General features: G+C 38.3%; 1 protein-coding gene across 2 annotated transcripts in view; it reads left to right on the top strand.

Moving 5' to 3' along the window:
• Window positions 1–21,133, top strand: part of LOC148844441 (histone acetyltransferase HAC1-like) — a 74,294-nt gene extending 53,161 nt beyond the window's left edge. For both annotated transcript variants that reach the window (XM_088960103.1, XM_088960102.1), the window contains exons 15-18: window positions 1,523–1,601; window positions 2,072–2,464; window positions 19,997–20,214; window positions 20,312–21,133. In XM_088960103.1, the coding sequence (XP_088816229.1) occupies window positions 1,523–1,601; window positions 2,072–2,464; window positions 19,997–20,214; window positions 20,312–20,426 (805 nt within the window). In that variant the 3' untranslated portion in view covers window positions 20,427–21,133. The remainder of the gene's footprint in view (window positions 1–1,522; window positions 1,602–2,071; window positions 2,465–19,996; window positions 20,215–20,311) is intronic.
• Window positions 21,134–25,927: the final 4,794 nt, after the last annotated feature.

The following is a 25,927-nucleotide window of genomic DNA, read 5'->3' as shown; positions in this document are numbered from 1 at the left end:
TTCATTACACGACATATTCCACCGCTCGATCAGTGCCAGGCCTTCTCCTGTTTTAAACGTTGCCAGTTCCAGCTTCTCTTCTCCGACATCTAGTAAAGCCCTGTTTTCACAGAAAGGAAGTAGTGCAGCCGTTGCTTTAATGTGAAGCTCTTTCTTCACTGACTCTAGAACCCCCTGCCAGTCGTTCACCTTTTTCTGAAAAGTAATAACATATCTATTGGCCCAGACCCCTTTCTCTACCTCCATCGCAAGTTTAGTTGCAGATTGAGAACTCACAACAACCATATAGATATTCTCTTTTTCAAAAGGGTCTGGAGTTCAGGTTTCGTAGGTTTGTTCTTGTTCTGCTTCCACTGTCTCCACTTTACCGCCAACCTTAACACCCTCTTCGATGAACATCAAGAAATTTTGCAGGGAATCTGTGAACAACTTCCACCCCCTGCTTTTCTTGCCTTCTGGCAGGCATATCATTTGTTTCCTCCCTCCTTGAAACTCTTCTATTACTACTGTAACGAACCGCCCCTTCTGGTTCCATCTAAGGATTGCTTCATATTTCCGGTCCAAAGATGACATCGAACTTTTCCATCCTTGCTTCTTCACTGATCGTATAGCTCCATCAACGAAGCCTTGTAGCCACTGCAAAACATCTCCAATCAGGAAAACCGTAGCCCTTCTTTCCTCCCTTATCTTCAAAGACCACTGTTCTTTGATTCTTTGTTCTTCCAAGACAAATTTTTTAGCTTCAATCTGCAACACTCGTCTCCACTTGGTTGCTTTCACGAATCTTCCCTCTGCCATTATCAGGCACTTTGCTTGAAAACCTTTACGTGTTTCTCCGTTGCCGGAATCTGCCGCCGTCACCGGAGCTGGCCACCGACACCAGCAATCATCCTCATAGAGAAGTTAGCAATGTGCACGATCATCTTCTGCTCTCATGAATTGGCACTTCTTCTTAATGAGGGTTTTAATAATACTAGAACCAAGTTGGTAGTTTGCATTGTTCTCAACTTCTATCTATGGTGTAAACACTTCATTAGTTAGCAATGACTCTCCACTGGATCTAGTCATGATTGGGTTCCAATTTGTATACCTCATTCAAATGGATTCCTAGAACTGCCAACAGCCTGGCAAATGCATTAGCTAATGCTGGAGCAGAAAGGAATTTTTTGGATTGGGGTGAACCAGGGCCTTGAATCATTTTGTAACTCTGTAATTTAATTGTATTTTTGTGAGTCATGCTGGCTTTGTAACTCATGCCCTGCTGTTCTTCTATGGGTAGCTTGGATTTTTCTTAATGAAATTCTGTTATTTACCAAAAAAATTCTTAGATGATGATGATTTTATTGATCGATGAAAAATATGTTTATTGATTTGCCACTTTTGCTAAATTTGTGCAGAAGTAACATTTGTTCAAGGAGTTTGTAGCACTAACAGTTAGTGCCAATCTATAAGATGACATATTTCTCTATTTTAGTTTTATATTGGTCTTTATGTCGGTGCTGATTATTCTATTTTATTACAGGTGTCATGATGCAGAACAAAAACTTGAAGAAAGGGAGAGACATCCTTTTAATAGCAGAGAGAAGCATGCATTGTATCCAGTGAGTTTTCTAGAAAGGAACCATGCAATTGCTTTGTTTGGGCCAGAATGTTTAATGTATATTTTCTGGACTAGATCATCTCTCTAAATTCTAGTTAGTAAGGGAGAGACATCCTATTAATAGCAGAGAGAAGCATGCATTGTATCCAGTGAGTTTTCTAGAAAGGAACTATGCAATTGCTTTGTTTGGGCCAGAATGTTTAATGTATATTTTCTGGACTAGATCATCTCTAAAATCTAGTTAGTAAGTTACATTGAAGCTCTCTAATTTGAGAGTTCTAGTGGTTTAAGTGGATGGACTTAGATGTGTATTCTAATAATTTTATTCTTGAATATTCATGAGAATAATTGTTGTTAAGTAGAACCTTGTGATCCATCAACACATATTTCCTTGTATTTTTGAACTCTGATGCCTTTTCTACTATAAATGTGCATCAGTATAGACGACATCTTATTTGAGAATCTATGCAGGTTGAAATTAATGATGTACCTGGAGATACCAAGGATAAAGATGAAATTCTTGAGAGTGAATTCTTTGACACTAGGCAGGCATTTCTGAGTCTTTGTCAAGGAAACCATTATCAATATGATACTTTAAGGCGGGCTAAGCATTCTTCTATGATGGTCCTATATCATCTTCATAATCCAACTGCACCTGCTTTTGTGACTACATGCAACATCTGCCATCATGACATTGAGGCCGGTCAAGGTTGGCGCTGTGAAATCTGTCCTGATTATGATGTATGCAATAATTGTTATCAAAAGGATGGAGGCGTGGAGCATCCTCATAAGTTAACTAATCATCCATCAATGGCTGATCGTGATGCACAGAACAAGGAGGCTCGGCAGAAACGAGTTTTGCAGGTCTCTCTCTTTCTCTCTCTCCCCAAACCCTTACACCTAGATATTCACACCCTAAAAAAACCATCAAACATCCTGATTGTGCTACTTTAGAATTTTGTTAGAAATTGCAGGTATTTTTTCTTGGTTGAATCTGTGTTACTCCTTTAATTATAATATGCCTGTCTGTGCACAGTTTAGCTCGACTAGTTGAGTGGCTGGTGGTGTGGTCAGTCTTTAGCCCCACCAATCCAGTAACATTGATAGATTGCTTGACCGTTATCAAGTTTTGTGTGCTTCTAAGGGGATAACCATTACTATTATTCCATTTTCTATTTTAAGGCATCATTTTACCTCTGTATTTGAGATGCTCCTGCTGTATAGGTGTGCTTGCCCAAGGGTCTGAGGAGTGTGGTTTGAAGGATTGGTAAGGAGGGAATGGCTGGACCCTGAGACGGGATGCTCTATGTGCTCTCCTAAGAGGGATCAGCCTTGGTGGCTAATTGTCAGCCACTATGTGCCCTCCCCCAGTACAATGATGAGTCCTACTTATATATTTTCTCCTCTTTCTTAAATGGGATAATTTTTGGAATCTTCTAATTATGCCATGTCAGCTAGATGGCTAGTTGTCAACCACTAGCTCATATGCTTAACTCAAGGTTTGGTTATATTTTCTATTTTGTGACTCCGGTTGGGCCGGGCTGGCTCAATTTTGGTTCGAGACAGGTTATACTGGGTCTATGATCTTTTACATGTCTATGCCCTTACACCTGCTATTTTTTGGGTGCTACTAAGGGGATAATCATTACTATTACTCGTTTTGTATGCTTAGGAACCATTTTTCCTCTGTACTTGAGATGCTCCTGCTATTTTTTTTACCACATTTATTTTTCAAGCATCACCATCATTGTCATCGTTGTCATCGTCTAAGCCTTGCCCAACTATGTGGGGTTGACCACATGATGTATCCTGTTTCTCCATTCCATTCTGTTCAGTGGCATATCCATCGTTAAATTATGGGTGCATATTTCCTTTCGTAAACTCGTTAAATTATATGTTCAGCCTCTTGTCAGTTCTTTACTCTTCTGTTCTTATGTTTTCAGTATTTTATTCTGTATTGGGAAATTCTATTGATAGTTTAGGTTGTCCATTCAATGATAACTGGTTGAATTATTTAGAGATGAGTACTAAATGACCTTTAGATTCCTCTATATGGTATCATAGTCTGCCCTCTCATGTTCCCATCTCTGTCCCAGATTCATTGGATTAAACAAAAGGGTTGGAGATTTAATTAAGTTTGACATGACATAAAACTTGAAAAATGGCAGGTTCAAAAACTAGATGTTAACACATGGCATAAGCATATTGCATGGAATATTCGTACCTGTATCATGGCTGAGATTTTAGGAAATGAATAGTTGCATTGCCATTTCTCATATCTGTGTCCATGTCTGTATCTGTATGAACATCATAGATGGTTAGCTAGTTGGTTGTGCTAGATCAGTTTTTTTGGTAGAATAGTAATTACAGGATTTTTATAAATGGTAGTCCAAAATTAATAGTAATTTTGTTGTTTCACACTCCTATTTGTGTCCAAATCTATTCCTTATTTTAGTGACATTATTTAGGTGTTCTATTGCTAGATCTGACTTTGATAAAAATTTTACGTATTTTAAAACTTTTTGTGATTGGTCTTGTTTGTTAAAGGTATTTAACATCTTTGGATACCTCTGGTAGCAATTCATAGCTAAATTTTGGGCCTAGTATTGTTTTGAGTGATATTGAGTAGGGTTTGAATGTCCAGTTGCAAGTTGGCGAAACTTTAGATTTGAACCATAATCGAGAGGGGAGTGGTTTTTTTGGCATCTTTTGGTTGTGGTCACACTTCTTAGTTGAGGATCCTTGGTAATTTCTGTTGCAATGGAGGTGACTGCTGAATCATTGAAGTGTTTCCAGCACCATGATTCAATGTGCTGTACATGTTTGATGAAATATTTAAAGGACTATAGGTTTGTGTTAATGGAAAATCTGTCTTGAGTAGGTCCAATTATTTTATGTTCTTGTGTGATTAGGGTTATTTGATATGTTACAGTCCTGGTATAGTCATAGTTGTCAAGACGATGCCTAGGCGACAAGGCACCCTTGGAGGCTCGCCTCGCCTAACCACCAAGCAGTTTTCTATAGTGTGCTAGACAAAACTTTTATATTCTTAATTTTTTGAGGTTATAAGTTTGAAATAGGCATTTTTAAACTTAAATATTCATTTTGTGTGTAAATATACTAATTTCTTTCTATTATTTTCTTATTTGTTAGGGTTTAATCAACACAAACATTGCTAAGTGCTGTATTGAACCCTGAAAGACTTCAAAACTTGAACCAATAAGTAAGGAAGAACTTAAAATGTTGTCTAACCAACACATTTACTTCTTTTTCTTTACTAATTTTGTGTGTCTATACTATATACCAATTTTCTTCTTCCACCTTTTTCTTTTCTTCTTTTCCTATAACAGAAATAGGGGTTCAACCCTTATATTTTTTGAAATTTCTTTTCTTTCTTCTTTTTTTCTCATGAATATGTTGGAATATGTTGATTTTCTATACTTTAACATGAAGTTTATATTTTTTCTCATGAAAATTATTTATAATTATTAAGGAAGCATGATTATGGAACCTAGGGAACTACCCTAGGATACATATTTTTACTTGAAACCTAGGGAACTACCATGGGTATAGTGTTCCTCATACTGTCATATTTGTTGTTTTATCTTTGATGATTGGTAGTGTTTTGTTGTCATTGGCTGTGTCTTTTGGTAGGAACTATGATCCTCCACAAGGTATTGTGTTGTTAATGCATTGGGCAAGAGCCATTAGTTACCATGAGTATCATCTAATCAGTTAAGGATTTGTGTTGTCATGGTTAGGAGTCAAAAGTGCTTTTGAGTATGATTAAGCTGTTGGATCCCTGTAGGCGTGGTGTAATAGCTAGTTGTTGTCATGCTAGAATCTCCTTGTTTTACTCACGAGAAGCTTTGAGAGATCCAATGGTTGTGTTGATACAAAGGTTACATCATTTCTTTTTAGGCAAACTGGCTGGTGTTATCTTCAGGGAAATATTGAATTATTTAAGTTGTGGTGCATGTTAGGAATGGAGGTATTTTAAGAAGTGATTTTTTTGGAAGGTAAAAGGAGAAATTTTATTGAAATCGAAAAAAAAACTGATTACAAGCACATGGAGGTGTTAAGATAACACCCTAAACCCCCTTGTTCCTTAGCAAGCACATAGAGGTGGTAAAAAGGGAAGCACCATAGCCACTTTTCTAGTAGAGCCTTGTTCCTTAGCAAAAGGTTCCTTACTCCTAAACCCCCTTGTTCCTTGGGTTTGCTAACCTGTTCCCAATTTATCAAATGGCCCTTCCTTTCCTCTCCTGGATCCCAAAGGAAGTCTCTCATGTATTTCTCTAAGTGCCTTGCTACCCTAGAAGGGATTCTAATGGTTGAGAGGGAATAAATGGCGAGGTTTTCCAAAGTGGCTCTAATCAAGGTTATTCTTCCACCCAAGGAAATGTAATTCCTCTTCCACAAGGCTAGCTTCCTATCAAATCTTTCAACGATTGGCTTCCAAAACCCATCCGACCTTGGGTTTCCTCCTAAAGGTAGACCTAAGTAACTAATTGGCCAATTTCTGATCTCACAACCCAGGATCTCAACAAATCTTAGGAGTTTCCCTTCTTCCAAGTTGATCCCTACAATTACCACTTTTCGTCCAATTTATCCTCAATCTAGTCATCCCCACAAAATTTTTCAACAACACCTTATGGTTTGCCACCAATTTCCCACTATTTCCTTCACAGAAAAAGATAGTATCATTTGCAAATTGGAGGTGGGTAACAACCACCTGGTTTCTACCTAACCTCCAAGCTCTTATTAGTCTTTGGAGGTGAGATTTTGACACCATTTTGCTTAGAACTTCTGCCACTAGGGTAAAAAGGAAAGGGGATAGGGGATCTCCTTGCGTAATTCTTCTCTTAGTCGGAAAGAAATGCTTCACTCGCATGAAGCAGTTCTTTTGAGGCCTTAAGTCTGTAGCCTCTTCTCTCTTCTTCTTCTTCTTCTTCCTTCCTTTCTTCTTCTTCTTCTTTTGCTCAATATGGTATCAGAGCAGGACCGACTAGGCCTGGAAAACAACCAGCTGAGGTCTCTCTTCACTGCTGCGTAGAAGCTATAGTTCTGATGCTCGAAGACAAGGAAGAACGCTGACTGTTCAACTTCCTAGCGCAGAAAAGGGTTTTGCTACATGTTTTCTGGGGTTGCTCGGCTAAGAAGACTGTAGAAAACCATCCCAGATGTACGAAGAAGGGTTCTGGTCTGCAGAGAAGATTGGGTCCATGAGTGTACTGCCTATTCACAGTTCGGGTGACCTGGGTACTGAACTGAAGTTTCTCTGTTTATGGTTCTTTTGTTGCACTCTTTTGATGGACTGTTAATGTCCTAAAATCTGAGTAGGGAATGTTCGACTATTTTTTTTCCCTCCTCCGATTGTGTGTTGCTCTATTCAGCTCTCTAAGGGACTGTTGTTGAACCCTAACCCCTAAGTGACTGTTCGGCTGCCCTGGAAAGTGGATATCAGCCGATTAGGTGTGGCGAAGCACCACTTGTATTGCTGTTCCTACTGAGAAGCTGCATGAAAGTTGTAAAATTGTAGGTCATTTAGACCTGGTTACACTGCAAGTGCAGTGTCCGTATATTGTTTTGTGGACTCCTACAAAGTGTAGGTCATGCAATCTAATACTGCAGCTGTAGTGTTTGTGTTTGGTTCTCTTGAAACCAAAAATCAGCAAGTGCCTAGTTGTGCCTTTGATTCTAAACCTAGAATCATGAATAAGGAAAAATTGTGGTGCACTAATTGTTAGAAGCCCCGACACACCAAAGATACTTGTTGGGATCTCCATGGGAAACCAAAGTGGGCTTAGGATCTACCTAAGAAGCAAGGCTCAGATGTAATTAGAAGGTCTGGGCAACAAGGTACCAAGAAACACCACATGGCCAACATGGTTACTCGGGAGAATCACCCCTCCACTTCTAATATGACTCAAACACCACATGGCCAACATAGCTACTCTAGATCTGACCCAAGGGAGGATATTGTAAACTCCTTCCGTGACCATTTGGAGGTTTATGGTAGAGCAATTCGCCAGATGGATGCTCCTCCCACCACCTCTTTTGCATCCACATCAGGTAATCCTGCCACAACTTTCCATGTTGCTTCTCACAACCTTGACTCTCCATGGATCATTTATTCTGGAGCGTCAAAACACATGACTGGTATGTCCTCTTACTTTCAAACTTATCACCCTCTTTCCGGAAGAGATAAAGTGAGACTAGCTGATGGATCATACACTTCCATAGCTGGTCAAGGAACTCTCTCTCTTCCCCTCGGCCTTACTCTTTCTGATGTTCTCTTACTTGAGAATACGGCTGGCCTTCATGTTACAGAATCTATGAGTCAGTTCAAAAAGAGTAAAATGTATTTGTGGCACTGTCGTCTGGGTCATTTGTCTTTTGAGACCCTGAAAGTTGTTTTCTCAAAACTGTGTAAGTCAGTGTCTGTTTCTAATTTTTCTTGTCAAACGTGTCAGTTAAGCAAGCATTGTAGAACTCAATTTCCTCAAAGAAACAGTAAATCTGAGTTTCTTTTTCACATTGTGCATTCTGATGTGTGGGGCCCTGTTACTTTACCTTCTGAGAGTGGCTACAAGTACTTCATTACCTTCATTGGCGACTATTCCAGATACATTTGGGTATATCCAATGCGAACCCGTGAGGAAGTACAAAAAATTATCCAAGATTTTCAGCGGATGGTCTTCACCCAATTTTAGACCGAGATTCAAATATTTCAGTCAGACAATGCAAAAGAGTTTTTTCATAGTGACCTCACGGAGTTCTTTGCTTCACATGGCTCTCTCTTCATCGGAGCTCTTGTGCCCATACGCCACAACAAAATGGTGTGGCTGAATGGAAGAACCGACACCTCCTTGAAGTGGCACGGGGTTTACTACACATGAATGTTCCCAAACGATTTTGGCTTGAGGCTGTCCTTTGTTCTACATACCTCATTAACCGAATGCCCTCTCGTTGGTTAGAGTACAAAGCCCCACATCAGCTTCTCTTTCCTAAGGGCCCTCTTCTTTCTATCCCTCGTGTTTTTGGTTGTCGGTGCTTTGTCCAAAACCTATCTCCCACCCGGGGGAAATTGGGCTCTCGTGCTATCCCGTGCATATTTCTTGGCTACTCATTCTCTCAGAAAGGGTATTGTTGCTTTGATCCTGTTTCTCAGAGATTCTATGTCTCCATGGATGTTGCCTTCTTTGAAGATGAGCCCTTCTTTCTTGTTTCTCCTCAGGGGGAGTGTAGGTATGAGGAGAAATTGGTTTAGATTCCTCCTCTTCCTAATCCTTCTCCTTCTCCCACTTCTCTTCTTGATCCTCTACCTTTCCGTGTTTTTTCTCGTCATCGCAAATTTCAACCAAGTTCAAGAGCTGTGGAGAATCCAGAAGCTGTACCTCAAGTGCCATCAAACTCCTCGGGGGAAGATCATACTCACTCAGGTAACTTGACTCCCAATGATGGTCCTGACCTCCCTGCTGCTAATGATCCTGACCTTCCAATTGCCCATAGGAAAGGTGTTAGTTGTGCACCACTCTACACCCCATTTCCAACTTTGTTTCCTATGAGGACATCTCACCTTCATTTCGTGCCTTCCTTACCTCCATTGACAGTATCCCTATTCCCAAGAATGTGGCAGAAGCTCTCTCAGTACTAGAATGGACAAATGCCATGAAGGAGGAAATTGATGCTCTTCATAAGAATGGCACGTGGGAACTTGTTGATCTCCCTAAGGGAAAGGATCCAGTTGGATGTAAATGGGTGTTCACTGTTAAGCATGGGGTTGATGGAACTGTGGAGAGGTATAAAGCTCGTTTAGTGGCAAAGGGTTTTACTCAAGTATATGGAATTGATTATGCAAAAACCTTTGTCCCTGTTGCCAAAATGAACTCTATTAGAGTACTTTTCTCTCTTGCTGCAAATCTGAATTGGGATCTACATCAGCTTGACATCAAGAATGCCTTCTTGAATGGTGACCTGGAAGAGGAAGTTTATATGATTCATTGCCCCTGTTGCCAAAATGAACTCTATTAGAGTACTTTTCTCTCTTGCTGCAAATCTGAATTGGGATCTACATCAGCTTGACATCAAGAATGCCTTCTTGAATGGTGACCTGGAAGAGGAAGTTTATATGATTCAACCCCCCGGTTTTTTGGCTCAAGGAAGTGAACAGAAAGTGTGCAAGTTAAAGAAGTCTTTATATGGGCCGAAGCAATCACCAAGAGCTTGGTTTAGCAGATTTCATACTGTAGTTCAGCAGAGGGGATACAAGCAATGTTAGTCAGATCACACAGTTTGTAAAAAGGGTAGAAGGTAAAATGGCTGCCCTAATAGTATATGTGGATGACATAATTGTTACTGGTGACTGGAAGGATGAAATTCAAAGTTTGAAGGGCTTCCTTGCCACTCAGTTAGAAGTGAAAGATCTAGGACCCGCCAAATACTTCCTTGGAATTGAGGTTGCCTGATCAAAAAAGGGTATCTTCATATCCCAAAGGAAATATGTCCTAGACTTGCTTAAGGACACTGGAAAGATTGGGGTTAAACCAGCTGACTCTCCCATTGACCCCAACCATAAGTTAAGTGACAGCCAAGGTGAACCTCTTAAGGATGTGAAGCAATTTCAGAGGCTTGTAGGAAGATTGTTGGACCTCTCTATGACTCGTCTAGACATAGCATATGCTGTTGGTGACCTCAGCCAGTTCATGCATGCACCTAGGTCCACTCATCTTGAAGCAGCGGAGAGAATACTGCGGTATCTTAAGAAGTTCCCAGGTGCTGGCTTATTATTCCAGAAACATGGACATTTGAGAGTTGAAATTTACATAGATGCAGATTGGGCTGGATCTCAAAGTGACAGAAGGTCTACTAGTGGTTATTGCATCTTTGTAGGAGGGAACCTTGTTACTTGGAGGAGTAGGAAGCAAACCGTGGTACCTAGATCCAGTGCTGAAGCTGAGTACCGTGCAATGGCACACGGAGTAGCCGAAGGTATGTGGATAAAGAATCTATTGGGAGAGTTGGGTTTTCCAGTTGACAAACCCATGACTCAACTCTGTGACAACAAGGCAGCTATAAGTATCGCTGCCAACCCGGTACTACATGATAGAACAAAGCACATTGAAGTTGACAAGCACTTTATCAGAGAGAACATCATCACAGGCGAAGTATGCACTCCATACATCTGCTCTGAAGACCAACTAGCTGACATCTTTACAAAAGGGCTAAACCATTCCAGATACCAAGGTCTCTGTGACAAGTTGGGCATGATTGATATCTATGCCCCAACTTGAGGGGGAGTGTTGACAGGTGTATTATATGTACTGTACGCAGGTTTAGTGCCCGCAGGTGTATTTTTGTAATTTTGTAGGCCTCTTGTGTTGTACGGCCAGTATAGTATAAATACAAATGCTTCACTCACATGAAGCAGTCCTTTTGAGGCCTTAAGTCTGTAGCCTCTCTCTTCTTCTTCTTCTTCTTCTTCTTCTTCTTCCTTCCTTTCTTCTTCTTCTTTTGCTCAATAAAATCCTTTGCTACACCATTGATAAGAATTGAGTAATGGACTGAGCTTAAACACCCTTTAATCTAAGATCTCCACTTGACTCCAAAGCCCAGTCCTTCTAGTATTTGAAGGAGGACTTCCCAATTAACTAGGTCATAGGCTTTTTCAAGATCTACTGTACACAGTCACATTAATCCCTTTCTCCATCCTTTTTTTTTTTTCTACAAGACATTCATTGGCCACCAAGATTTGATCCATAATCTGCCTTCCTTCCACAAAAACACCTTGGAAAGGTGAAATAATCGATGGTAACACCTTCTTAACCTTTCTGGTAAGACCTTTGACAGATTTTTATATACACTCCCAAGCAGACTTATTGGTCTGAAGTCTTTAGGGGTTCTTGCCTCCCTCTTCTTTGGAATCAATGTGATAAAAGTGACATTTACCCTTGGAGAAACCTCTCCTTTGAGAAAGAATTCATTGAAGACTTCCAACATGTTTGTTTTCAGCATATCCCAACACTATTGGTAAAAGGCCATTGAGAAGTCATTTGGCCTAGGGGCTTTAGATCTCTCTGTTGAGCAAGAGCAAGTGATAGACAAGAGGAGAGAAGAGAGGGAGAGAGGAGAGGAGAGCCGAGAGGACTGAAAGCCCCTATTGAACTTAGGGGGCGAAAGAATGATCTATTATTATTTATACTAGTTCAACCGAACAATAATCAAAGAGGAAATTACATCAGTACCCTTATGGTACTAAACCTGAATACATAAACATAAATGACTGACAACACTCCCCCTCAAGTTGGAGCATAGATATCAATCATGCCCAACTTGTCACAAAGATCATGATGTCTGGAAAGGTTTAAACCCTTTGTAAAGATGTCTGCAAGCTGGTTCTCAGAAGTGACATAGGGGGTACACACTTCGCCTGTGATAACTTCCTCTCTGATAAAATGCTTGTCAACTTCGATGTGTTTTGTTCTATCATGTAGCACCGGATTGGCAGCAATGCTTATAGCTGCTTTGTTATCACAAAATAAAGTTATAGGTTTGGTCACTGGAAAACCCAACTCCCCCAACAAATTCTTTATCCACATGCCTTCAGCAACCCCGTGGGCCATAGCACGATATTCAGCTTCAGCACTGGATCTAGCTACCACATTTTGCTTTTTACTTCTCCATGTAACAAGGTTCCCTCCTATGAAGGTGTAGTAGCCACTAGTAGACTTTCTGTCACTTTGGGATCCAGCCCAATCTGCATCTGTATAAACTTCAACTTTCAAATGTCCATGCTTTTGAAACAACAAACCAGTACTTGGATACTTCTTCAAATATCAGAGGATTCTCTCTACTGCTTCAAGATGAGAAGACCTAGGAGCATGCATGAATTGACTGAGGACACCAACAACATATGCAATGTTTGGGTGAGTCATAGAAAGGTATAACAATTTCCCTACAAGTCTCTGAAACTGTTTCACATCCTTGAGTGATTCACTACAGTTGTCACCTAATTTATGGTTGGGGTCGATGGGAGAGTCAACTGGCTTCACCCCCATCTTTCCAGTGTCCTGAAGTAAATCTAAGTCGTATTTCCTTTGAGAAATGAAGATACCCTTCTTTGATCGGGCAACTTCAATTCCAAGGAGGTATCTGGCAGGTCCTAGATCCTTCACTTCAAACTGAGTTGCAAGGAAAAGTTTCAATTTCTGAATTTCATCCTCCCAATCACCAGTAACAATTATGTCATCCACATAAACAATTAGAGCAGCAATTTTACCTTTTCCTTTTTTCACGAACAGTGTGTGATCTGACTGACATTGCCTGTATCCTTTTTGTTGAACTGCCACATGGAATCTACTGAACCAAGCTCTTGGTGATTGTTTCAGCCCATATAAGGACTTCTTCAACTTGCACACTTTCTGTTCATTTCCTTGGGCTAGAAACCCAGGAGGTTGATTCATGTACACTTCCTCTTCAAGGTCACCATTCAAGAATGCATTCTTGATGTCCAGTTGGTGTAAGACCCAATCCAGATTGGCTGCAAGAGAGAAAAGGACTCTAATGGAATTCATCTTGGCAACGGGGGCAAAAGTTTTAGCATAATCAACTCCATACACTTGAGTAAATCCCTTTGCCACTAAGCGAGCTTTATACCTTTCCACTGTTCCATCTGCCTTATGTTTGACTGTGAACACCCATTTACATCCAACTGGAACCTTTCCCTTGGGAAGATCAACAAGTTCCCATGTGCCATTTTTGTGAAGGGCATTAACTTCTTCCCTCATGGCATTTGTCCATTCAGGAACTGAAAGAGCTTCTGCCACATTCTTAGGGATAGGGACACTGTCAATAGAGGTAAGGAAGGCACAGAATGAGGGTGAAATGTTCTCATAGGAGACAAAGTTGGAAATGGGATGTTTTGTGGTGCACAGTCTGACCCCCTTCCTGTGAGCAATAGGACGGTCAAGATCATTAGCAGTAGAGGAATCATTTTCAATAGGTTCAAGGACATCATTGGGAGCTAAAATACCTGAGTGAGTATGATCCTCCATTGAGGAGTCTGGTGGCATAGGATGTACAGCTTCCGGATTCTCTACAGCTCTTGGATTTGGCTGGCCTTTGCGACGGCGAGAAAAAACACGAAAAGGTGGAGGGTCTGGGAGAGAGGGAAGCTGAACTAGTTTCTCCTCATGTCTACACTCCCCCTGAGGATAAACAGGATAGAAAGGCTCATCTTCAAAGAAAGAAACATCCATGGAGACATAGAATTTATGAGAAACAAGATCAAAAACACGGTAACCCTTTTGAGTGAAGGAGTAACCAAGAAATATGCAAGGTATAGCACGAGAGTCCAATTTCCCACGGGTGGGAGACATATTTTGGACAAAACACCGACAACCAAAGACACGAGGAGGAATAGAAAGAAGGGTAGCCTTAGGAAAGAGAAGTTGATGTGGGGCTTTGTACTTTAACCGACGAGAGGGCATACGATTTATAAGGTAAGTGGAACAAAGAACAACTTCAAGCCAAAAACGTTTGGGAACATTCATATGAAGTAGTAAACCTCGAGCCACTTCAAGGAGATGTCGGTTCTTCCGCTCGGCCACACTATTTTGTTGTGGTGTGCGGGCACAAGAGCTATGGTGAAGGGAACCATGCGAAGCAAAAAATTCCGTGAGGTCATTATGAAAAAATTCTTTTGCATTATCTGATTGGAAAATTTGGATTTCAGTTTGAAATTGAGTGAAGACCATCCGTTGGAAATCTTGAATGATTTTTGGTACTTCTTCCCTGGTTCGCATCGGATATACCCATGTAAATCTAGAATAATCATCAATGAGGGTAATGAAATACTTGTAGCCACTCTCAGATGGTAAAGTAACAGGGCCCCACACATCAGAATGAACAATGTGAAATGGAGATTTAGATTTACTATGTCTTTGAAGAAAAAGAGTTCTACAATGTTTACTCAACTGACACGTTTGAGAAGAAAAGTCAGAGATAGACATTGACTTAAACAGATCTGGGAATACAACTTTCAAAGACTCAAAAGACAAATGACCAAGACAACAATTCCATAAATAGACTTTTTTCTTACAGGACTGACTCATAGACTCTGGAACATGAAGACCAGCCTTATTCTCCAGCATGTAAAGTCCATCAGCCATACGACCCCTACCAATCGTCCTCCCCGAGGTCAGATCCTGAATCACACAATGAGAAGGAAAAAAAGTCACTGGGCAATTTAAGGAATTAGTAACACTACTAATAGAGAACAAATTAATGGGAAAGTTTGGAACATGAAGAACATCAGAGAGGATAAGGCCAAGAGGAAGAGGGAGGGTTCCTTGACCAGCTATGGAAGAGTATGATCCATCGGCTAGTCTCACCTTGTCTCTTCCAGAAAGAGGGTGATAGGTTTGAAAGTAAGAGGACGTACCAGTCATATGTTTAGATGCTCCAGAATCAATGATCCATGGAGAGTCATAGGTTTGAAAGTGGCAGGGTTACCTGACGTAGATGCAAATGAGGTTGAGGGAGGAGTATCCATTTGACGAATTGCTCTACCATAGAGCTCTAAATGGTCACGGAAGGAATTCATAATGTCCTCCCTCGGGTCGTCCAGTGAGATGTGTCTGAGTCACAGTAGAAATGGTAGGCTGATGCTCCCGAGTAGCCATGTTGGCCATGTGATGTTTCTTTGTATTTTGCTGCCCGTACTTGTTATTCACCTCTGAACTTTGCTTCTTAGTCAGATCTTGAGCCCATTTTGGTTTCCCATGAAGATCCCAACAGGTATCTTTGGTGTGTCGGGGTTTCTGGCAATGAGTGCACCACAATTTTTCCTTATCTTCTGTTTTTTTCTGGAGATCTCCTTTCTGGGAAGAAGATCCCCCACCAGTAGATACACCTCCTTTTGCAACTAACACAACAGCATCCCCACCAGGGTTGTTCATCAAATTTCTCCTGCTTTCTTTAGATTGTACAAGAGCATAGACTTCCTGAACAGAAGGGAGATCCTTAGAGCTGAGAATCTGAACTCTGATAGATTCATACATAGGATTCAGACCATGTAAGAATGCAAACACCCTTTGCTGGGAGACAATCTGATTGTACTTCTTAGCATCCTCATCACATTTCCAATCCACACTCTGGTAGTGATCCAACTCCTTCCAGGCAGATGTTAAGTCAGAGTAATAGACCGATAAACACCTCTCCCCCTGTCTACAAGTAGAAGATGTTGCCTGCAGTTGATAAATTTTGGCATAGTGTCTCAATTCTGAATATGTAGACTTTGCTTGTTCTCAGATTTCATTCGCAGTTTCAGCCCACATGACATTCTTCCTGATTTGAGGCTGCATGGAAACCAAGAGCCAGGACATAACAATACTGTTCTCTTGATTCCATCTATCATATTCAGCACTCCCGGAGGATGGTTCTTTTATCCTCCCATTAATGTAGCCTGTCTTCCTTCTTGCAGTGATGTATAACTTGATCCCTCTTGACCATTGTAGGTAATTTAATCCATCAAGAGGAACAACAGCCATAGGGAAGGATAGGTCACCACCCCCACTCATTCCATTCAGCATCGTGGAGATTCCAGATGTGGCTGAATCTTCATTATTCATGATTTCAGGTTTAAGAACACACAACACCCAAGGCACACTGCCTCACAGAGCTGTTACAGAAAAGGGATCTTATGTCCTTCAGTCCACAAAAGAAGAAGCACTTGCTATTTCAGCGTACAACTAGGTACTTCTGACCTGCTGTTTCACAGAGTGCCAAGAACAAGCACTGTTGCTGCAGCACTTGGACTAGTCTGTATGACCTACAATTTTTGTAGGAATCCAATGAACAAACATACAAACACTGCAATGCAGTACATAACCAGGTCTGTATGACCTACGGTTCTACAGTTTTCATACAACTCCTTAGTAGAAGAGAAACACAAGGTGATAGTTCACCATACACCTAATCGGCTGACACCAACTTCAGGGTAGCCGAACAGTCACTGAGATCAATAATGTAGCCGAACAGCAAGAACAGTCAAGGAAAAAACTTCAGTCCATCAACAATGTAGCCGAATAGTAGTGACACACCAGAGGAGAACACCACATTCGAAATTTAGGGCATCAACAGTCCATCGAAGGGTGCAAGAAAAAAGAACAACAAAAAAAGTTTCAGTTGAATACCAGGGCACCCGAACAGCAGATGGACAGTACCTTCTTGAACTCCAGCCTCTCTGCAAACCAGAACCTCCTCTTCGTACAACAGGTGACAACCTCTCTACAGCTGAGCAATCAATGAAAACAACATATGGGCTGGAATACGAAAAGACTCTGTACCAGAACTCTTTTCTGCGCTAGGAAGCTGAACAGCCAGGCCGACACCTTCTTCCTTCTTGAAGTCGAGCATCAGGGATACAGCTTCTAGGAGATGAAGAGGCAATCTACTCGGCATTGAAGAATGACCTCAACTAATTTGTTTTTAGGCCTGGACGAACTTGCTCTGATACCATGTTGAGCAAGAGCAAGTGATAGACAAGAGGAGAGGAGAGGAGAGCCGAGAGGACTAAAAGCCCCTATTGAACTTAGGGGGCGAAAGAATGATCTATTATTATTTATACTAGTACAGCAAACAGTAATCAAAGAGGAAATTACATCAGTACCCTTATGGTACTAAACCTGAATACATAAACATAAACGACTGACAACACTCTCCATTGAGAAAATTGCTTCCTTGATTTCTTCTAGGGAAAAATTCCTTTCTAGAGAGAGAGAGATTGCTCCTCTGAGACAATATCCCCCCCACCCCCCAACTCTAGCAGCAGGTTTGACAATACTCCATTTGAGTTTGAGAATATTTCCTTAAAATAATTTACAAAAATACTTGTAATCTCCTCCCCCCCCCAATTAGGTTATCTTATATTTATTCTATCCTTCCAAAGTGGGCTTTATTCCGTTCTTTTGTTTTTCCTATTAGCCTCTTTAGTTTTCTGGCAAAACCTATCATTTTCAGCCTCCCCAAAGGTCTGAATTCCCTCCACCATTCCTTCAACCTGATATTGAATGTGGGGTCTTTAAACCACATATTCTCAAATCTAAAAAGAGAGGGGCCTCCCCCTAGGATTTCTTTTTCAATGCAAATAGGTTAGTGGTCTGATGTAATTCTAGGTAGTCCTCTTTTTGTTTATTTTTTTATTTTTTATTTTTATTTTTGAAGGTAAAAAAGAAGAATTCAATAAAAAGAAAAGGCAGAATACTTGGGAGTTGTTGAGGAAACACCTCCAATCACAGCCAAGGAAACAACATTCACACAAACACTTACCTTAGAAAAAATTTTCAGCCAAAACCCATTACAACACCCTCAAAAACTTTCAAAACCAACTACCCCGAAAGAAACACAACAAAACTGAAACCCAAAATTTGAAACATCTGCATTAGCACACAAACTAATTCTGGGGACCAAATGCAGCACAACTACAGATTCACAAGCCTCACCCTTATCACCTGCAGCAAACCAACAGAACACTTTCTTCATCAATGATGTCTGACTCCTCCTTCCTCCCATTCCCCATTCCCCCTCCTTGACTGTATTCTTATTATTGCTTTCCTGCCTTCTATTCTATTCAAATTGTTTGATTGCCTTCCGCACTACCGCTTCTCCCCCCAAAAAGAAAAGACCAAGAGATTTCCCAACTGCTATCTGTCTATCAACTAGTTGGTCAACGCCACTTTTCCTTTCTCCATTGTATTTGCCTTAGTAGTATCTTCGGCATTATTCCTTCCTATTTCCTTCCCCCCCCCCCTTTCAATATTTTTTCTCCCCAACCATCTTTCTGCTATCTCTTCATCCCAATTCCTCTCAGAAGCCTTTACCCTATACTTATCCTCTTTTACCCCTGTGAGTGTTTCCCCACTTTGATAACTTAAATCAATGCGCTGCGCCTTCTTGTCTGAATCCTCAGCTAAACTGTTTTCGTCACCTTTGTTTGTCAGGCATATCTGGTTTCTAGATATGAGCTTACATCCTTTCCTTTTGTATTTTCTCTTGAATCTGCCACATGGACTATCCCCAACCAGTCCTTCCTTGAGACGATGGAGGAACTTGGTGACACAAACAAGCTGCCCATTACTGGATCCTTTCTTTTTTCTCAACTCCCCTGCCTTGGGGTTTTCGTGAGTAGTCAACTCTGACACAGCTTCAATTCTCCTCCTCCACAGATCTTTCCCCAACTTCTTAATGAAAATCAATGAACTCGAATCTTCTTCTTCTCTCGTCCTCTTTTTGGTCTCGTCACTTGTGACTTCCCCTACTGAAATCACAAGAGGGAACCTTACTGTTTGATGAGTAGAAACTTACATTCTTTTTTGAAGATCCTTCCTTAACCTGATTTCCACTCATTTCAACTCTTTCTGCCCCTCCATTGCCATCCTTTGCCCCATTCGAAACTTTGATTATTTCTTTCACTGACTGAATGTTTGCGCCCTTCTCGAAAACACATACTTGTGCTTCACCATCTTCAAAGACCCGTGGATGTGCTTTGGAGGCAGTTTTCTCTGAAGTTGTTTCAATCTCCAGGTGCTCAGAAATGCTCGAAACTTCTGGTCTTGCAAACTTCGTAATCACCCACTCCTGTACTCCACAGAAACCATACCCGCACCAGTTTCTAAGGTCTACAAATCGACTAAGTCTTCCTCAAGTTTGACGGTTGCTTTATAGTTACATGGGTTTTCACCAAGGTTCAGCATTTGGTCCTAATTTATTTATGCTAGGCATAGATGAATTGATTAAACATATTCGAGAGGAGGTCCCATTGTGCCTGATGTTTGCTGATAGCATAGTATTGATCGATGAAACTAGCAAAGGATTGAATGCAACATTAGGTTTATGGACCACTGCATTAGAAACAAGAGGTTTAAAAATAAGTAGGGCTAAAACCAAATATATGGAATGTAAATTTAACAATAATAGGAGTGCAAATGAAGACACACTAGAGACCAAGAGATTTAATAGGAGTGCTAACTCCAGAATGTCATAGGATCTGAATCCGATCCTAAACATCATAGATCCAATTAGATTTCAAATTGAATTTGGATTTGGTTTTTTAGTAATCAGATAGACTCAGATGTGGGTGGCTAGAGGAGCTTCTTTCAAATTCTGCCACCTACTTGGTATCCATGCTAATTTTCACGTTTAATGCTTAGTTTGCTTTAAATACTCTTACTACCTTTGTCATAATGAGGTTAATTTGCCCAGTTTCCGTGTCTTGGTTTAATTGCAACTCCTTGTCTCTTCTGAATGATGACCCCTCTGTTTAATTTTACTTCTTTTGTGGAGATTTTCCATCTTCATGGTGATGTGACATTTTGTAATGATTTTCTATTGCAGCTTAGGAAAATGCTTGATCTTCTGGTACATGCTTCTCAATGTCGCTCCCCTCACTGCCAGTACCCAAATTGCCGCAAGGTTAAGGGTCTCTTCCGCCATGGGATACAATGCAAAACTCGTGCTTCTGGAGGTTGTCTTCTCTGTAAGAAAATGTGGTATCTTCTCCAACTGCATGCACGTGCCTGCAAAGAATCAGAATGCCATGTGCCACGTTGCAGGTGCATATGACAAACTCTTCTTTGAGAGATTTTAGTTGTTTTTTACTGTTACAAAATTTCATGTTTAAAATGTTCAACATATGTATTTTCTGTTCAGGGATTTGAGAGAGCATTTAAGAAGGCTGCAGCAGCAGTCTGATTCACGGAGGAGGGCCGCAGTGATGGAGATGATGAGACAGCGAGCTGCTGAGGTTGCAGGGAACACTGGATAACCAGTTTGTACATATGGTTAGGCGTCTAAGAGAATTTTGAGAGCAAAAAAGGGAGCTTATTGCCTTCAAGTCACTCAATGGAAGAGCTGTTTGGAGACAACAGCAGTTGAACACAGGCGGAAGGTGTGCAGTACTATATGGGATGGTTGGTAGGACTTGCCAAAAGCTTGGAGCCTATTGATTTATCACATGCATGAGAGGGTGCCCTGTTTGTCTGCATTCTTGTAATGATGGGCAGCCAAGTTTATTGACCGGAGTTGCCCTCTTCAACTGCTAACCATTTTTCTTCCAACCTGCTAGTTGGGAGCCAGAATATTCATCTGTCTTGGGCTCCACTGGGGTTATTCTTTGATTTATCCTCTCTATTCCGTTTCATCCCTGGATAAGGTGGCGGTGTACTATAAATTACAAGTGTTCTTATTTCTCAGAAGAAAAAAAAAATCTTCCTTAAGGGGAATTTGTGAGGTCAGCCCTTTTTTGTTTTAGGTTTCATCTTTTTTTTTTTCTTTTACCACCCCTTCACGGTGGTGCTGAGGACAGCATATGCATTTGGTTTTGCTGTCCATTTTTTGTAGAATGGCTTTCTTATTTAAAGATGTAAAAAATAAATTTGTCAACTACAGTTTAATTATCATGTCTCAGGAACGAGCGTAAGGTGCCATTTTCTTCCTAGTATCATCAATAAAGGTTACTCCTGAGACTATAAAGACCTTCCCGATGTATTTTAGCCAATTTGGTTTTCCATTTTCTGTTATTTAAGCATTGCTGTGGTTGTACAAGTCCAAATATTCTAAGTATCAGATTCGGAACATATTGGAAAGGCAAGTTTACTGGATGCATTGAGAAGCCGGGATACATTTTTAATATACATTTATAATATGGAAGAATTATATTAAGATACGCAAGCATATAGTAGGGATACTTAAATCTTTGCCACTATTAGAAGTCTTAAATGAGAGTGAAAATTTTGTTTGATAAGATACCCCTATGTTTGAATTTTGTCTGACGGTAGAAAATGTAATTTGAATTCATTCTTTTTACCCTATAATTCATTTTCATTAAGTCATATATTTAGGGTATTAACTCTTTATCATCTTTGATTGAATCTTATCCTTTAACTGAAATATGTTTTGATTTGGGGTTCTTTTAAAATTGTGAGGATATAAAATATAATTTGAACTATTACTTTTCACTTTATTTAGGCCATGTTTGGGATTGCTTATTCAATTAAGCATTTATTTGCAATTGGCACCCAACTTTTTCAAGTGTTGAATTTTTAAAAGGAAAATTTTGGATTAGTACCTTGTACTTTGTGCCTATCAAGGTTTTATGTATCGGCCCGTATTGGTTGATATGTATTGTATTGGGAGCACCTTGATGTGCCCCTATAGAGGGTGTATAGGGGTTTTGATCGTTTTAGGGGGTGGAGGAACCTTAAATCGGTCCCCCTAACCGGATTTGAAAAAAAAAAGTTAAAAATAAAAAAGCAATACTTATACTACCCAATACGCCCCTATCGGCGTATTGGGCGTATTAATATTTAGAACCTTGGTTCCTAGTGCCACTTTGGTCCTCAAACTTTTAAATGTGACAATTTAGTACCCGGACTTTCAAAACGTGATAATCCAGTATATGCCATTAATCAGTAGTTAACCTGATGTTAAGTGACATTTGAAAAGGACACAAATGCCTTTGGAGTGTCATTTAATTTTCTATCAACCATTTAAACGTTGACAAAAAATTAACAGTCCCAAATATTTGCTTCTTCCATTCGAGAAAGTTGGGGCTATGTTTGAGTGGGCATTCTAGTGACCCCAACTTTATTGAATAGAAGAGAAGGATTTGAGACTTAATTTTTTTGTCAATGTTTGGATAGTTGATAGAGAAAATTAGATGACACTCAAAGAGCATTTGTGTTTTTTAAAATGTCACTTAACGGTTGATTAACAACTAGTTAACGTCAGGTAATGGATTGTCACGTTTTGGAAGTTCAAGTATTGAATTGCCACATTTTAAAGTTCAGGGGCCAAAGTGGCACTAGACCCAAAGTACAAAGTACTAATCAAGAATTTTCCCTTTTTTAGAATAAGCACTTATTTTGTATTGGGCATTTGGTAGTCTTTTTCTCTAATAAGCACTTAATAAGCATTTGTGACTATTTTGTCCTTAATTTTCTTTCAAATTTTCAAAATATATCCTTTGAAAGCATTTTTATTAAATTACTTTTATAAAAAAACACTTCTATGAAAGAACTTTTACAAAAACACTTTTAAGAAAGTACCCTTATGAAAGCACTCTCGTAAAAGTACTTTCATGAAAGTGCTTTTGTAAAAGTACTTTCATAAAAGTGCTTTTAGAAAAGTACTTTCATAAAAGTGTTTTTGTAAAAGTACTTTTATAAAAGTGCTTTGTAAAAGTGTTTTCATAAAAGTATTTTTTATAAAAGTGCTTTCTTAAAATTGCTTTCATAAAAGTAATTTTATAAAGCTCAACTAGGGATAATTTTATAAGTGGTAATTTAAAATTCAACTAGGGATAATTTTGGAAGAAAAAATGGAATAAGTAAAAAAAGTTGGAAATTTGGGCTTAAAAAATAAGCCCTTATTTCTAGCTTATTTCCCAAATACCAATAAGTGCTTAATGACTCAAATAAGCACTTATTTTGAATAAACACTTATTTTTAAGCACTCCCAAACATGGCCTTAATTCCTTCTCATTAAGTTTCATATTTAAGGTATTAACTTCCATAATCTTTCATTGAATCCTGTTCTTAAACTAAAATACCCTCATCTTTTGATTTGGCCAATCTCTAATTATGAGGGTAGAAAATGTAATTTGAATTCATTCTTTTTACCCCATGCAATTCACTTGCATTAAGTCTTATATTGAAAGTTTTAATTCTCATTATTTCTCATTAAATCCTATATTTAAGTTATTTTTATTAATAAATTTTATATTTATTTCTTTAAATAAACTCTATTAATTTTTTATTAATAAATAAATTTTATTAATTAGATATATATTTAATACTTTTAGCAATATAAAAGCAATGTTAAAAACCATCCCAAAAATGACATCATTCCTCCATTTTGATGGTCGGTAAGTAATTCAATCATCCATTCAATTGAGTTAACCCATGATTAATTAAATAAATTCTATTAGGTACATCTCTAATGTTTTATATTAATCAAATTAAAAGATAAATATGTACTGTAAACAATAATTATTTTTCTTAATGTTGAAAATGAAATACAAAATTTAAAAGCAACTCAAAAATGAAATTGTTTTTCTATTGTGTGGTGGATCAAAAGTTCAACAATTTGGGTCAAATGTATTAACCCTTGATGCCAAAATTAAATAATAAAATTTAGAAAATATAAGTACACAAAATGAAAAGTACAAATCACTAATATTTTATATTAATACTAAATAAAAATCAATGTGATAAACAATAATTCTTTTTACTAATGCTGAAAATAAAATGCAAAATATAAAGTTGACCAAAAATTAAGTTGTTTTCCTATTTGGTAGATGGTCAGCAGTTTAACTTTTTAGGTTAAATGTATTAGCCCTTAATATCATATTAAATAATAAAAATTACAAAAAAGCAAAAGTTATTTAGAAGACATTTGGTCACAACTCTAATATTTTACTAATGATAATATTTTATTAATCATATTAAGGAAAACATGTGATAAAAAAGATTTGTTTTATTAATGATGGTAATGAAATACAAAATTCAAAACTAACACATAAGTAAAGTTGTTCTCATGCTTGGTGGTAGGTCAATAGTTCAACCTTTTAGGTCAAATATACGAACTCTTGGAGTGGTAATTAAATAATAAAAAAAAAAGATAAAACAAAAAATTTACAAAAATGAACAAATTTTGTAGAAATCATTTGGACACATCTCTACTACCATATATTCGTCATATTAAAAAAAGTGTGATAAATAAAAAATATTTTTATAGATAGAAGTATTAAAAAGTTGTTAAAAAAATGAAAATATATTATTACTATCATCATCATCATCATTGTCTAAAATTTCCACATGCAAAGCATATGCATACTTACTAGTAATTCTAAAAATTACATTATTAACATTAAACTAAATTTACCATGATCATAAATATGTTATATGTAAATAAAACATATGATATATTTTAATAAATATGCGAACTATTAGAACATGGGAAATGCTGAAAAATGATAAAATTGAAATATGCACCTGTATGCTTATTGTTATGAAATCAATATAATTATTGTCAATATTTATTAATATTTGCATTTTAATAATTGATTTTACTCATATTTAAAGAATTTAATGGTGGGCTGATGAGAAAACAATGTTGAATTTGAATTTAAAATTTTATTGAATGAGTAATAATTGGAGTTAACCAGAGATAATAACAATTATTATCCAAACTTGAATAAATTTAAAAAAGGGTAAATTACATAAAATACCCCTAAGTTTTCTAAGAATGATAATTTTGACCTTCTACTAAGTGAAGAGATAATAATAAAAAAAAAAAGTATATGGAACGTGGAATGACTGTTTTGCCGTTATTGCTTTAAGTCACTAGAATGGGGTTTAAACATCCATTTTCTTATTCAGTCTCTCAACATAGAAATTTATCACCACTGTGGAGAAAAACTAAGGTTCAGTTTGGAAGGAGTACAAATACAAATATGTAAAGTGTAAAATCATGTATTTTATATTATTTGTATATATTTATACTGTACATATTTATATTTGTATTCCTTCCAAATTGAGCCTAACAAACAACACAACTGCTGCAAATTCTGATGAGATTTTGCCATTAAAATCGTATACAGGTAACTAAATAGAACATCTAGGTGCTGTTTTTTTTTTGGCTTAATTGAGGAGGGTTTTCAAACCCTTAAGTTATGTTTTGTTTGAAGGAAAAAGTAGGGAAAGGAAAGAAAGGTAGGGAAATCTTTATAAACCTTGTATAGGTTTTCCTACCTTTTCCTTCAAACCAAGCATAACCTAATTGTAGACAAGTGTTACACTAAGGGGGCCTTCTTTTTTTTGGATTTTGAGAGGGGGAAAGTTCCCATTGACCAAGAATCTCATGTTCATTTTTCATATTTATGTGGGACCAATGAAAGTTTACTTTTTTGGGTATCACTTACCCATACGCATCTCCTAGGTGGATAAATAACTTTCCCACCTAAGAAGAAAGTTGCTAATATTTGAATGGGACAAAAATATCCCTTTTAATAATATATTTTTATGACTAAAATGGTCATTACCTTATTTACCTGAGAAATAAAAGAACATGGGTAAATGCACTTATTCGGGTAAGTGTTTCCCAAGAAAAACTTATCCAAATAATTGCATTTACTTGATAAATAATTTACCGAAAAACAAATGTGGCAATAAAGATTTTTCTTTGTGATATTTTTTAATGAAATTCGAAGGATGTTGCAGTGAGATTCATAGAAATATAGTTATTCATTGACTTTACCGGTACTTT

Source organism: Nelumbo lutea, chromosome 8, assembly GCF_056320005.1.
Source record: "Nelumbo lutea isolate HS-2025 chromosome 8, American lotus-T2T, whole genome shotgun sequence".
In the NCBI taxonomy this organism is placed as follows: Eukaryota; Viridiplantae; Streptophyta; class Magnoliopsida; order Proteales; family Nelumbonaceae; genus Nelumbo; species Nelumbo lutea.
This window is presented reverse-complemented; position numbering and strand designations above follow the sequence as displayed.